Raw genomic sequence first — 12,183 nt, 5'->3', positions numbered from 1 at the left:
TTCCAATAAATTTCATGATTTTTTTGTTCTAGTTTTGTGAAGGGTGCCATTGGCATTTTGAGAGGGATGGTACTGAATCTGTATGTTGCTTTAGGTAACAGCTATTTTATAGTGTTAATTCTTCTAATCCGTAAGCGTGGATAGCTGTCCATCTCTTTGTGTCTTCTATTTATTTCCACAGTGAAGAGAAAAGGGAATGCTTGAGCACTATTGGTGGGAATGTTACATGGTACAGTCACTATGGAAACAGTATGGAGTCATCCAGAAATATAAACTAGAATGACTGTGTATCATCCAGCAATTCTACTTTTGTGTATATGTGAACATATTACAGAGGTACCAGCATACTTGTGTTCATTGCACCATTATTCACAATAGCCAACAACGAGATTTAAGCTGCATGAATTGAATGAGTGATATTCATTCAATGAAAATGTGAAGTATGAAAATGTGAGGTAGAGAGAGAGACAATCAGCAGAAAAGAACAGAAAAACTTTAGAAAAGAAGGAAACAACAGAAAAGTTTAGAAAAGAAGGAAATCTTGCCTTTTGCAACACTGTGGATGAACTTGGGGGCATTAAGCTAAATGAAGTAAGAGAAAGACAAATGTGATCTCACTTATACATGGAGTCTACAAAGCTGAACTACTACGAATACAAAGTAGAATGGTGGTTACTGGAGGTGGAAGAAATGGGAGATGATGGTCAAAGGTAACAACTTCCAGTTGTAAGATTAAGTCCTGGGGATCTCATATACAGCTAAGTGGCAGTAGTAATAATACATACTGTAGTATAAGCTTAAAAGTTAAGAAAGTACATCTTAAGTGTTCCAACCACATACACACACTTCACATAGTAATGAAGTGAGGTAACAGAAGTGTTAACTAACCTTATTGTGACAAAAATTTGCAGTATGTGCATTAATCAAGTCATGTATATCAGTTAAATTTCAATGAAGCTGGAAAAAGTCATAAGGTAAGACAACAGAAATGTACTCACGTATTTTCCAAAAGACTTAAGAATATTTATCGGAGCACTATTGGTAACAGCCCCTAAACCAGAAACCACCCAGATGTTCATCAGCTGAGGGATGTATGAATGAATTATGGTTCACAAAAACCACCAATGAGAACGTATAAATTATAAGACATACAATATGAAAGATCTTTCCCCATGTTATTGAATAAAGGAAGCCAAAGACAAATGAATAAAGAAGAGTACATACTCTGTGGTTACCTTTATAAAATTCAAAGCAGGATAAACTTTCCTGTGGCATTAGCAATCAGGGTAGCTATTGGCCAGCTCAGTGATTGGAAGGAGGCCCAGATAGGCCATGGGTGCTGGTAATGTTTGTTGGCTTACCTAGGTGTGCTGCATTTATGAAACTCTACTGATTTTTATTGTATGGTTTGTAGATTTTTATGTATATTGTTTTTATGTTTAAAAATCATACTGAGGGGCCCTCACTGGTGGCGCAGCGGGTTAAAGCACAGCACTAAGAAGCTAAAGTCACTTCAGCATGAGTTCCATCCCCGCCCCAGAGGTGACCCACATGGTGTGGCAGACCTCTGCTGACCCGCCCACTGCTCCCCTCAGCAGTGTACTTCATCGATCTGCCTGCTCTGCTCCCCACTCTGTCTCTGGTGAAACCTCTCACTACCACTACACCTCTGGCCTGTACCCCAGTCCTGTATACATAAATCTTTAAAAAAAAATCATACTGAGAACATGTCAAACATTTATCATTTTTTTCAGGTCTGTTCTACCCAAAATTTCTGGTCTGTTTTTACCTAATTGTGTCTAAGATCTTTGGTCAAACTATGGCTACAACAGTGAAACCAACCAGCCCTTTTTTCTTCCTTTAAGCATTGATTTAAGCATCTAGAGTAAACATGCATGAACTGTGAAATAACATTGTGACTTCCTTAGGAAGTGGCTGATGAAGAAATTGCTGCCCTCCCCCGGGATAGCTGCCCAGTTAGAATCAGAAATCGGTGTGTTATGACGTCCCGTCCGCGAGGTGTGAAACGGCGCTGGAGGCTTAGTCGCATCGTCTTCCGTCACTTGGCTGACCATGGACAACTGTCTGGGGTCCAGCGAGCAATGTGGTAATCAGCTCCAGAAATTTGCAGGGAAGTTGGTTCTGGTGAGAAGAGACTTTCTAACAGACAAAATCCTAATTTTTGTAGGGGGTCAGTACAAGAGTCTGATCTACTTGATGCTGTCTAAAAATTGCTTTTAAATTTTAAATGAAGAAATTGAGATGCTCCATTTTGTCAATGAGGTCTGACAGTGAAGCTAGACTTAATGGATTAAACATACTGTTCCCAAGCCTGGTGCAGAGAACAATAAAAAGTATTTTCTGTGAAAATGTGCTCTGTATGCTTATCTTTTCCTTCAGGTTTAATCTTTTAGCAACATACAAGAGTTCCTGTAGTTTTATAAGGCATTATTTCAAAAAGCACTATTATAGTCGATACAACTATGTACTTGACACGTAGCCATCTGGGGCAATTTTTCATACAGTGCTGGTTTACTGAGCTGCAAAGCTCATGTCACAGTTTGTTAGAAAGGCAATATATTGGAAGGTAAAGCTGATGTTCTAGATTGTCTAATGCTCAACTTTTTTTTAGTGATTTCTAAACAAGGTAGAACTCCCAAGTGTTTTCTTGTTCCATCTTCGGGGGGCCCTTAGTACACAATATGTCTCTTTCAGCCCCTGAAAATCTATCTAGCTTTTGTTGGAGTAGTATTGAAAACATTATGACTTATTGCTCATTCAGGTCACAAAGTGTGTTTCTCCTGCATTTTTGTTTTTCATCCAGTTCCTGGCTGTCAGCTCTCAAAAGCCTTGGGAACTCCTGACAATGAGATTAAGAATTGTCAATTATGCTAATGAGTCACATTTTGAAAAACTCCTGAGGTGGGGGGCTGGTTGCCAGGGAAACCATTGTTTAGAAGTTTGGAGTTTAAGCAATAACCCTTACCCCCAGCCCTCAACTTCAGGGAGAGGCTGGAAAAATTGAGTTCAGTTGCTTGTAGCCAATGAGTTATCAATGCCTAGGTAATGCAGCCTCCTTAAAAGCCCAAAAGGAGCTTTTTCATGATTCTGAAATACTATTCCAACAGAACTAGATTTAAAAGGGGGGTTAAAGATCTGAGGAGAACGTTGCCCCTGGAGAGGACATGAAAACTCTTCTACCTAGCTCTTCCTGAGTTATCTTTGTGACAAATGAAGGATCTAGCAATTAAATGGGTTTTCTGAATTGTGAACCACTCAAGCAAATTGAGCCTGAGGTGAGTTTTCTGCAAACCTCTGATGCATAGCCAGTGATTCCAAAGTCCAGGTGCAGCCTGGAGCTTGTGACTGGTGTCCAAAATGGAGGGTGGTATTGGGACTCTGATGCCTTACCCTGTGGAATCTGAGGCCATGCTCTGAGTAGATGGTGTCAGAATTCCCCACAGGTGCTTGTTGTGTGAAGTCACTACACACTCATGTTAGAATTGCGTCCAGGAACCCAAAGTCTGTGTTCAAGTTCATTTCATCTGTAACAGAAATAAGTCCAAGCAGTAAAGGGTTGTCTCATGCAGTAACTTGGTATGAGCTCTGTGATAAAAATGTACACAGAGAAGCAAGTCCCTACATAACGTGGGGAACTATTAAACTTGGAGGCAGCAAGGTCTTTGCAGATCGATCAGCGGAAGCAGACATAAAAGCATCCATGAGGTTAGCCACTGATATCAGAACCCTGCAGTCCAAGACCAGGGTTGTCTGGTGGAAGATGTCACATACCATGAGAGTTAAGACTTAATTTTTCTAGGAAGGGTAAAAAAAAGTTAAAATGAACAATAATGTAAAAAGATATAAAAATAAAAAATTTAAAAAGACTTATTTAAATGCCAGCTATTGGTCTGTTTTAAACAAGGGACTAAGGTCATCCATTTCCTCCAGATAATGGACAGCTGTGTGAGACCCATGAGAATAAAAGGCTGCCGGCAAGATCATCAGTTAGGAGGATGTCCTAATTGTGAAATAGTTGAGGCCTTGAAAAGTTGTGGTGTTAAAAAGGAGGTGAGAGATACGAGCAACAGTTTTAAGGTGTAATATTTAAAGAAAATATCCACGAAATAAAGACTCGGATTTCTGCAGTGGGCAACTAGAACAATGTGGAAGACAGCTAGCATTCAAGTATGTAGGAAAAGAGTGAGTTTTAAAAAAGTATGAGTACCAGTTTCAGTTACGCAAGGTTTGAGATGCCTGAGGAAGTCTGGAACTCAGGATGAGGGAAAGTTGAGAAGGCATTACCATATATACCTTGACTTCATAGTCCCTAAATTTATAACGTTCCAAATAAGAGTACTCTAGCTATGATCTTAACTAGTAACAATTCTTACATCAAATCTGCATACTTCTGACACACCCCAGGTAGAACAACCCCCATTTCTTTTGTTTGAATGAATAAAGGTCCAAGGATGAGCCATATGTAGCTGACCCATGAATAACAAAGATTTAAACTGCCTTAGTCCACTTACACACCAATATTCTTGTGAACAGATAAAGCCCACCCTAAGGTACTTAGTACTAAGTGCACTTTCTCTTATGATTTTTAAATTTTTTTTTCTGTATAGAACATATACCATACAACATACATGTTCACTGGTTACCAATAAAGCTCCCAGTCTACAGCAGGCTAGTAGTATAGTAGTTAAGTTTTGGGGCATTTATGCCAGGCTTTAAGGACTGTTCAGGGGTCACTTGGTTGCTGTGTCTCACTCCCCTTTTTTTGTCACTCATTTGTTGGAGAAACCAAGTGTGACTTATGCTGGAGAGTCCCTTAGGTTGTTTGCTGCTTCATGTATCCTTTACCTTGCTCCTGTTCCTATCAACTGGTAGTTACATCCAGAGGCTTGACTAGATTCAGGTTGTTTTTACAAGTGTGTCATGTGTTCTGGTTTATTACATCATCTCATTCAACTGTGATACTTTAGGGTTGGATTGGGGTGAGGGATCCCTGCACTGTTCATTAACCTATCAACTAATGATTAGTGTATCATTACCTAGATCAGACTGTTACCCTCATCTATTTGCAATAAAGGTTGCAAAGGTTATTTTCTAAATCCCAACATTGTCCTGCATTGACATTTTCTACAGAGCTTACCTTTATTAACAGTTTGTTTCCCTAAAATAGATTTCTTGCCATAGAAGACCACACAAATGTGATTCTCTAAATATTCAGTGAGTTGGTGCTCTAGCAACTTTCAAATGGAAAACACATTTCATCATCACTTTGTGTATTTAATGTTTCTTTCCACCCAGACATTCTAATTTGATAGTCAAACTGTCCCATTACTAGTGGAAATCCCTTGTTTCCATGCTGAGCTCAAGCCAGACTTACTTTCCTGTCTTAGAGATTTTTTCCAAAGGTCTCTAGTCATTTTCATAGGAAATGTTGACATCACATCTGAGTTCTAATGGTGCTTATTACAATTGAATTCTGAAATATCATTGCTTTTAGGTCCTTTTGATGGGCATTTTACTAGGAATATTTAAACAAAAATGATGGTAAATTTACTTAGAAAAATCCTAACTCCCAACATCAACCTACTCCTTAAAATTGAAAAAAAAAAAAATACATGGAAGTTTCAAAATATACCTTTTGCTCTATAAGATTTCTGTGACATCTGTCATTATCCTGTATTTTACTACCAATGGAATGTCAACATTGTGCTCTCAAGTTGCATGTTAGGTTGGTTTTCAAATTTTAGGGTTATTTTTATTCACTTGTACACACAAGAACTGGGATATAAGCCAGAGGAACGGGGGTTTGGAGACCACGCGAGAGGATTCACCAGAGTGGGGAGCAGAACAGGCAGATGTACCCAAATATGCTGCTGAAGGGAGCAGCGGGCCAAGTGGGTCAGCTCCCTGGCTGGGAATCAGGATTGAACTCTGCTGCAGTGGCTAGCACTGGCTGGTTAACACTAAGATTTTAACCCCTGTGCCTCCAGGGAGGCCCCTTATTTAGCATTTTAACTGTTTAATTTAAAATTGAATCTAAAGTCTAAACTTTAAAGGTACTGCTTCCATCCTTTCCTTTCCCTTATGGTAACCATTTGTTTTGCTTTTAGTTCAGTTAGTTTAAATATAAGCAAATACAGCTGTGTGCATATTCACGCAAAGTATGCCATAAACTATGTTCTGCACTTTGCTTTTCCACTTACTGTATCTTGGTGAGTCTTCTGTTAATATATAGAAAATCTTCATTTCATTTTGTGGCTGTTAAGAACTCCCTGTATGGATGCACCAGTTTATTCAGCAAGGCCCCTATTAATAAATATTTGGAAATTTTCATTATTTTGCAATTATCATTCCAAATTTTTGCCAGTGCACTATTTGAGAAAGCCTAGCAGTATAATTTAGTCACAGGTGAGTGGTTAGAATATCAGACTTAACTTAGGTTCTTACCTATTAATTTGACTGAATACTTAAAAGGTCTTAAGCACTTAGCCTAGTTGAAGTTAGAAGCTATAAAATGAACCATCTTTTAAACTATTACTTATGCTCTCCATTAATTGAGATCATCCCTTTTTACAGCTTAACTTAAATGAGCTGGCATAGTGTATGTGTATGTGTGCGAAGATTCAATTCTGCTGTCTGTTTACACAGAATGATACAGCAGCTTAAAGGTAAGTATTAAAACACAGTTTATTGATTAGCTTATTTTTCACTGCCTCTTCCTTCATCTACCAATTCCAGTTGAAGGAAGTAAAGAGATTCTCAAGAGTAACACAGATCATGCTTGAAAGAGTTGTATGCTCTCACATTCCAGTCTTACACGATTAAACTAGGTAGTGTCAGAACTGAATTCTTAGTGTCTGAGAACTGGTCTTTGAGTGGGGGAAGGACCCACTAACACTTTTCTCATAAAGTTGGGAATGGGCTCAGAACACATTCATTCCAATATAATGTAGTAATGGAGATAATAGGTATTTTACTCTCATTTCTGTTGTGAGGGGTAATTTTCTCCAAAATAAACAATTCCCACTGAGAGCATGACACTTCTGACATACTCCTGGACAAACAATAACTTACTCCACTGAATAAAAATCTAAGTTTATTGAACACAGGATTAGATAAGCTTTTTTACATATATCTCTGCTTTATGCTTATTATTCTTGAAAGTCCATTTGATCCATGGCAAAACTTAATAATTGATACTATGCAGATAGTTTTATCTATGGTCAAGTTTTGACTTAGTTTCAACTTACTCATGACCAAATATATTAATGGGGAGAAACATGTATGACTGCATTATTAGGATATGACATATGCACTATTTAAGCTAACAGAAAAGAGATCCACTGCTGTACAGCATTCTTGAAGCACGGGTACTAATTTGCATTTTATACAAAATTCAGGGTTTAGTTTTATTATTCTTACATTGGTGGGAGCTGATGTCAGGAACTTCAAGGCAAGGAAAAACTTGTTTTCTACCACTTAGCTGAACAAAAATACACACACTGTAGCATTTTCATTAGGCAAGATTTGCTTTTTGCATTTCAGACCAGAGTGCAATATTGATCCTTTCTTAAAATGAACAGGTACTGAGGAAACGATATTTGGAGGAAGTGTGTAATAAGCATATTTTATTTAAATAAATCCTCCAGTAGGTAATGGAGAATGCACTGCCTTTACTTAGAAGGCTATGTAAATAGTTACTGTCAAATCATCTGTGCAGCTCACCAACATTTCCTAAGTGGAAACATCAGTATTTCCACATCACAGTTCCCAAAAGGACTTCAAAATCTCAAAATTCTGAGTCTCCTTTGGCTTGCTTCTCTCTTGATTCCACCCAGGCTTTATTAATGGTTCGTTTCATATCATCATCTCCATCTTCATAGATTTTCTTTAGAACATTCATCAATCCTTCACTAGGATCTGTTTCAGTGTCATAGGAGGGCTTTCTATCAAGAAGAAAACACAAAATCAGTAACATATAAAAATGACAGTCACAACAATGTTTGTGTGACTACTACTAAGTATGGAAAGATACAAATCAGGTAATGTTGCCAGGAAGTGGAATGGCAGAGATAAGAGTATGACAGTCTTTCCAAATGTTCACAATACAATTTACAGTCCACACTTAGTCTACAGTAAGGGATAGTGGGATATCAGGTGATTTTGAGCAGGGAAAAGCATTTCTTTTTCTGAATTATCTGAACTTTTAACTAACATGTTTCCTCAAATAACCTGTAAAAAAAATATTTTCACAAAAGTCCTCCTAAGTCTGAGACCTAGTAGGTTAAAGAAACATTATCCTTAATGTAGTCAGCACCTCCACTTCAAACAGCATCCAAACTGGCTGAATTAACTGTACATTTAGTTCTTCATTCACCTCATTTACTAAATGCCAAGTTCTGTTCTGGATGCTGGGGATAAAGAGGAAGACAGAGCCCTGTACTCAGGTAACTCAGTTTGGATTTAAAGTCAATGTTGCAGATAGGGTCTAATTCCAGCTGACCACATCCCAAATGAAAGTAACAATAGTGAAACTTACAACATCAGAAACTTCTGTGGAATTCAAAGACCAAATTGGGTATCTGCACCTACCTGAAACTAGTGAGATAAAATCTTTGGGAATGGACAAAGACTCTATATAGAGGCACCACTTGCAAGGTTAATCTGCACTGGGAAAAGGGTTGGTGGGGTGCAACCAAACCTATAAAACCTCCTTTAAAAAACAACCTGGTGGGCTCTCCCTGGTGATGCAATAGGTTAACACTCATTATGAAGCTCTCTGAACCCACTGCAGCATCAGTTAGATCCCTGGCCAGGGAGCTGGCCCACATGGTGTGGCTGACTTCTGACTGCTCCCCTCAGCAGTGTACTTTGCCAATCTGCCCATTCTGCTCCCCTCTCTCTCTGGTGAATCCTCTTACCCACCACACCTCTGGCCTGTACCCCAGTTCTGTAAGCATAAATAAATAAAATCTTTAAAAAACAAAAACAACCTGGTGGACATGTGCCCACTTTCAGGTAGGTTCTGACAGGTGAACGCAGATATAGTTAATGAGCATTAAGAATTACATGGCCAAATCAGACATAGATTTACCCTATTATACATAAAGACAAAGAGAAAGCTGTAATCCCAGTAATGAATACATTAAAATTCTTAAGGAAATGAACATAGGCTCACTCTTTCTCTTTGCATTCTTTTTCAACCTGAGTCAGGTAGTCCCACCGTGTGTTTTCTGCCTTCTTTCTACACAGAATCAGAACTGTATCAGTCTTGACCTGGAAGAAAAGTAGAAAAGATGTAGCTCAGAACATGAAATAGGAATATTTAGGAGATGTTACTTATACTCAATTAGTCAAGACCTATCTTAGGCATTTTCATGAATAATCCTGAGACCACGGAAAATGAAGACCATCAAAACCTGAAATACTTTCAAGTACTAAGTGCTATCCAAACAATGAGGGTGTCAATGGGGTTGGGATCAGAAAATTTATGTAGAAAGGCTTCTAATGTGAAATTTGAGCACCCACAAGATTCAAGAGAAAAGGCCATTTCAGGCACTTGGCAAGCAAGGATAAAGGGTTTCAGGATAGGATGGTTATCGGTGTGTTAAAAAAAAAAAAAATCAGTGAGTGGCTTTGGATGACTGCAGGAAAGTTACAGCAACAGGGATCAGCCAGGGAGACAACTATCACACAAGCTGATACTGGCTACGGTAAGGACTTCGGAAGGTGAGAGCAGGAGGAGCAAGAATGACCCGTGTTATTCTGACAGGTCTTTAGTAGCTTCCTTCAACTATGGCATTGGAAGAGGAAAGGAGCACTGAGAAACAAGCTAGCAACAAACTATTTTAATCATCCTATAAAAACAAACAGAATGAGAACTACATACCAGCTCATTTAAACAGAAAAAAGGGATTACCTGAGTTAGTGAAAAGCATGAGGAACAGTTTAAATGACATTTCACTTTTACAGCTTCTACAAAACTCCAGCTAGGCAGCGCCTAAAATCCTTTTATGTATCAAAATCACATAGTACCCCTCTTATTAGTAACTACCATTAATTTGAGAAATTTATATATATATTTCAGTTCTGTACACCATTTTAATTTCATGAAATAATTATCCCCAATGTGCAAGTCACTAGTAGAGAGAGAGAAAGTGAACTGCCAAAGTGAACATCTATCAAATGAGCAAAAGTGAAATTAAAATTGCAGGGTGACTCATAAGCATTTTAAAAGTTCATTCCCTTATGATTTTACTGCAACATTTTAAATTCTGTTAAAGCAGGAGTTGACAAACTTTTGTGTAAAGAGCCTATATTTTAGGCTTCATGGGTGACACGGTCTGTTACAGCGCTCAACTGCTGTTTCAGGGCCACAGCAGATCGCACACACCCCATGAGCACTGCTATCTTCAATTACAAAGCAGGCAACAGCCGTGATTCGCTGATCCCTCTAAGAAAGGGCAGATTCTAAGTCCGCCAGATTCAATTTAATGAAGTTTCACAGTATTATGATCCAAAAAAAAAAAAAAGCAAACTTACTTTTTTTGAACTGCCTTCCACAGAAATGGGTTTCAAGAGATTGTTCACAACCATGGAGTAACTCTTCCCATTTAGATTCTTTACCAAAAGATCAAATGACCTACAACACAATTGTGAACACATTATCTTTCTGAGAATGTGAAATATATGCCCTCCTGTTTTTTTGAAAAGTATTCGGTTTTATTTTAGGATGCACTCTTGGCTATCCCAGGTGGGAAGATGTTTCAAAGGATAATTCTAAATTTAAGAAGAACTTTAGAAACTGCAAAGCAAAGAGGCATATTAAAGCAATAACTAACTCAGTGAGCAACCTCCTCCTGTGACGAGAACTCACCTCTCTGTGAAGTGCACCTGCACATTCTCAGGGGCCACTTGATGAACTCCAGTTAAGGTAATGTAGATCTTCACAAACTTATCAGATTGATCCCATCCTAAAGCAAAAGATGGACCATGAGTAAAGTCTCTCGATGCTATCACTTATATAGCAAATGCACAAGGCTCATTGTGAAACTCTGAAATGAAAAATGCAGTAACAAAAATATGGGGAAAAGAAAAACCCTGAAGTTTGTAGATGGAGTACTTGAGCCTCAAAGCAGTTATTATCTACCCCAAGTTAAGACTCTACCTAATGGCAGAATTTTGAGTCAAACCCAGATTTACTGAAGGAGGAAAACATCCATGTTCTTTTTATTCTTTAGAGTAAGGAATGTGATTGTCAAGTACATTCTATAAGAGGAGCTCACTTCCCCTTTTCAAGGAAAGTAATTTTGTCCTATACCTAAATATTCACAATTCTCCACTGAATGGTTAAACAGCACTATTGTCTAATTTCACTATCATTTTTACTTCTCTGCGTTGTTCAACAAATGCAATGTTAGCTTCCCAGTTCCCTCCCCAACAAGACACAGCACAAATTTAACTAGTCCAATTCTACTTCCAATTGCTCATTTGACCAACCTACCAGTAACTATAAAATACCATTTCAATATATATTATTGCACTGTTTATAATATCTAGCAACATAAAAAATACATGTCCCATAAGCATATAATGCAATAAAAATATACTTATGCACTTCTTTACACCTCATGTGAGTATGGATGTATGGCTAAAACCTTGCCTGTTTCTCCTTGGTCTGATCTAAGAGAAATGTCATGTTAATCCAAAAGGATGTCCCAGCAAGTTCTGGAGGAGCAGTTTCTACCCATTCATTTAATCCATCTTTGATGCATTAGCCAATTTCTCCCTTAACACACTAGCAAATTTTTCCCTACTGCAATTCTAGGTTCTTGGTTAATATACCACAATCATACCATCCTCAGACCAGTTTCCTAGAGTCAACTAAATACATAACATCTCCCATAGCACTGTGTACATCTCCAACACAGGCGACACAACATACCCTGTAACTATTCATGTCCTTGGCCTGTGTGGTTTTCTCACACTTGCTGAATTCCCTCTTCATATGCAAATGTAAATGTTTTTAATTCTCAGGGCTATTCTTCAATACAACATAATTATTTCATCACCTATATTCTTACAATAAATATTTTTTTTTAAAGATTTATTTATTTGTGCATACAGAACTGGGGTATAGGCCAGAGGCTCGGGGGCGGCGAGAGG

General features: G+C 38.2%; 2 protein-coding genes across 2 annotated transcripts in view; one reads left to right on the top strand and one right to left on the bottom strand.

Moving 5' to 3' along the window:
* MRPS14 (mitochondrial ribosomal protein S14) overlaps positions 1–2,542 on the top strand; it is a 10,360-nt gene extending 7,818 nt beyond the window's left edge. The window contains exon 3 of the mRNA XM_004688504.2: positions 1,929–2,542. Within this exon, the coding sequence (XP_004688561.1) occupies positions 1,929–2,111 (183 nt within the window). The 3' untranslated portion in view covers positions 2,112–2,542. The remainder of the gene's footprint in view (positions 1–1,928) is intronic.
* Positions 2,543–7,092: 4,550 nt separating this feature from the next.
* The window catches only part of CACYBP (calcyclin binding protein), a 9,975-nt gene continuing 4,884 nt past the window's right edge, over positions 7,093–12,183 (bottom strand). Inside the window, exons 3-6 of the mRNA XM_004688503.2 lie at positions 10,895–10,991; positions 10,561–10,660; positions 9,197–9,294; positions 7,093–7,964 (exon numbers count right to left, since the gene is read on the bottom strand). Coding sequence (XP_004688560.1) covers positions 7,808–7,964; positions 9,197–9,294; positions 10,561–10,660; positions 10,895–10,991 — 452 coding nt within the window. The 3' untranslated portion in view covers positions 7,093–7,807. The remainder of the gene's footprint in view (positions 7,965–9,196; positions 9,295–10,560; positions 10,661–10,894; positions 10,992–12,183) is intronic.

This window comes from Condylura cristata, unplaced genomic scaffold, assembly GCF_000260355.1.
Source record: "Condylura cristata isolate star-nosed mole 26May11 unplaced genomic scaffold, ConCri1.0 scaffold00024, whole genome shotgun sequence".
Taxonomy (NCBI): domain Eukaryota; kingdom Metazoa; phylum Chordata; class Mammalia; order Eulipotyphla; family Talpidae; genus Condylura; species Condylura cristata.
Note: the sequence above shows the minus strand (reverse complement) of the source record. Positions and strands in the feature narration are given on the sequence as shown.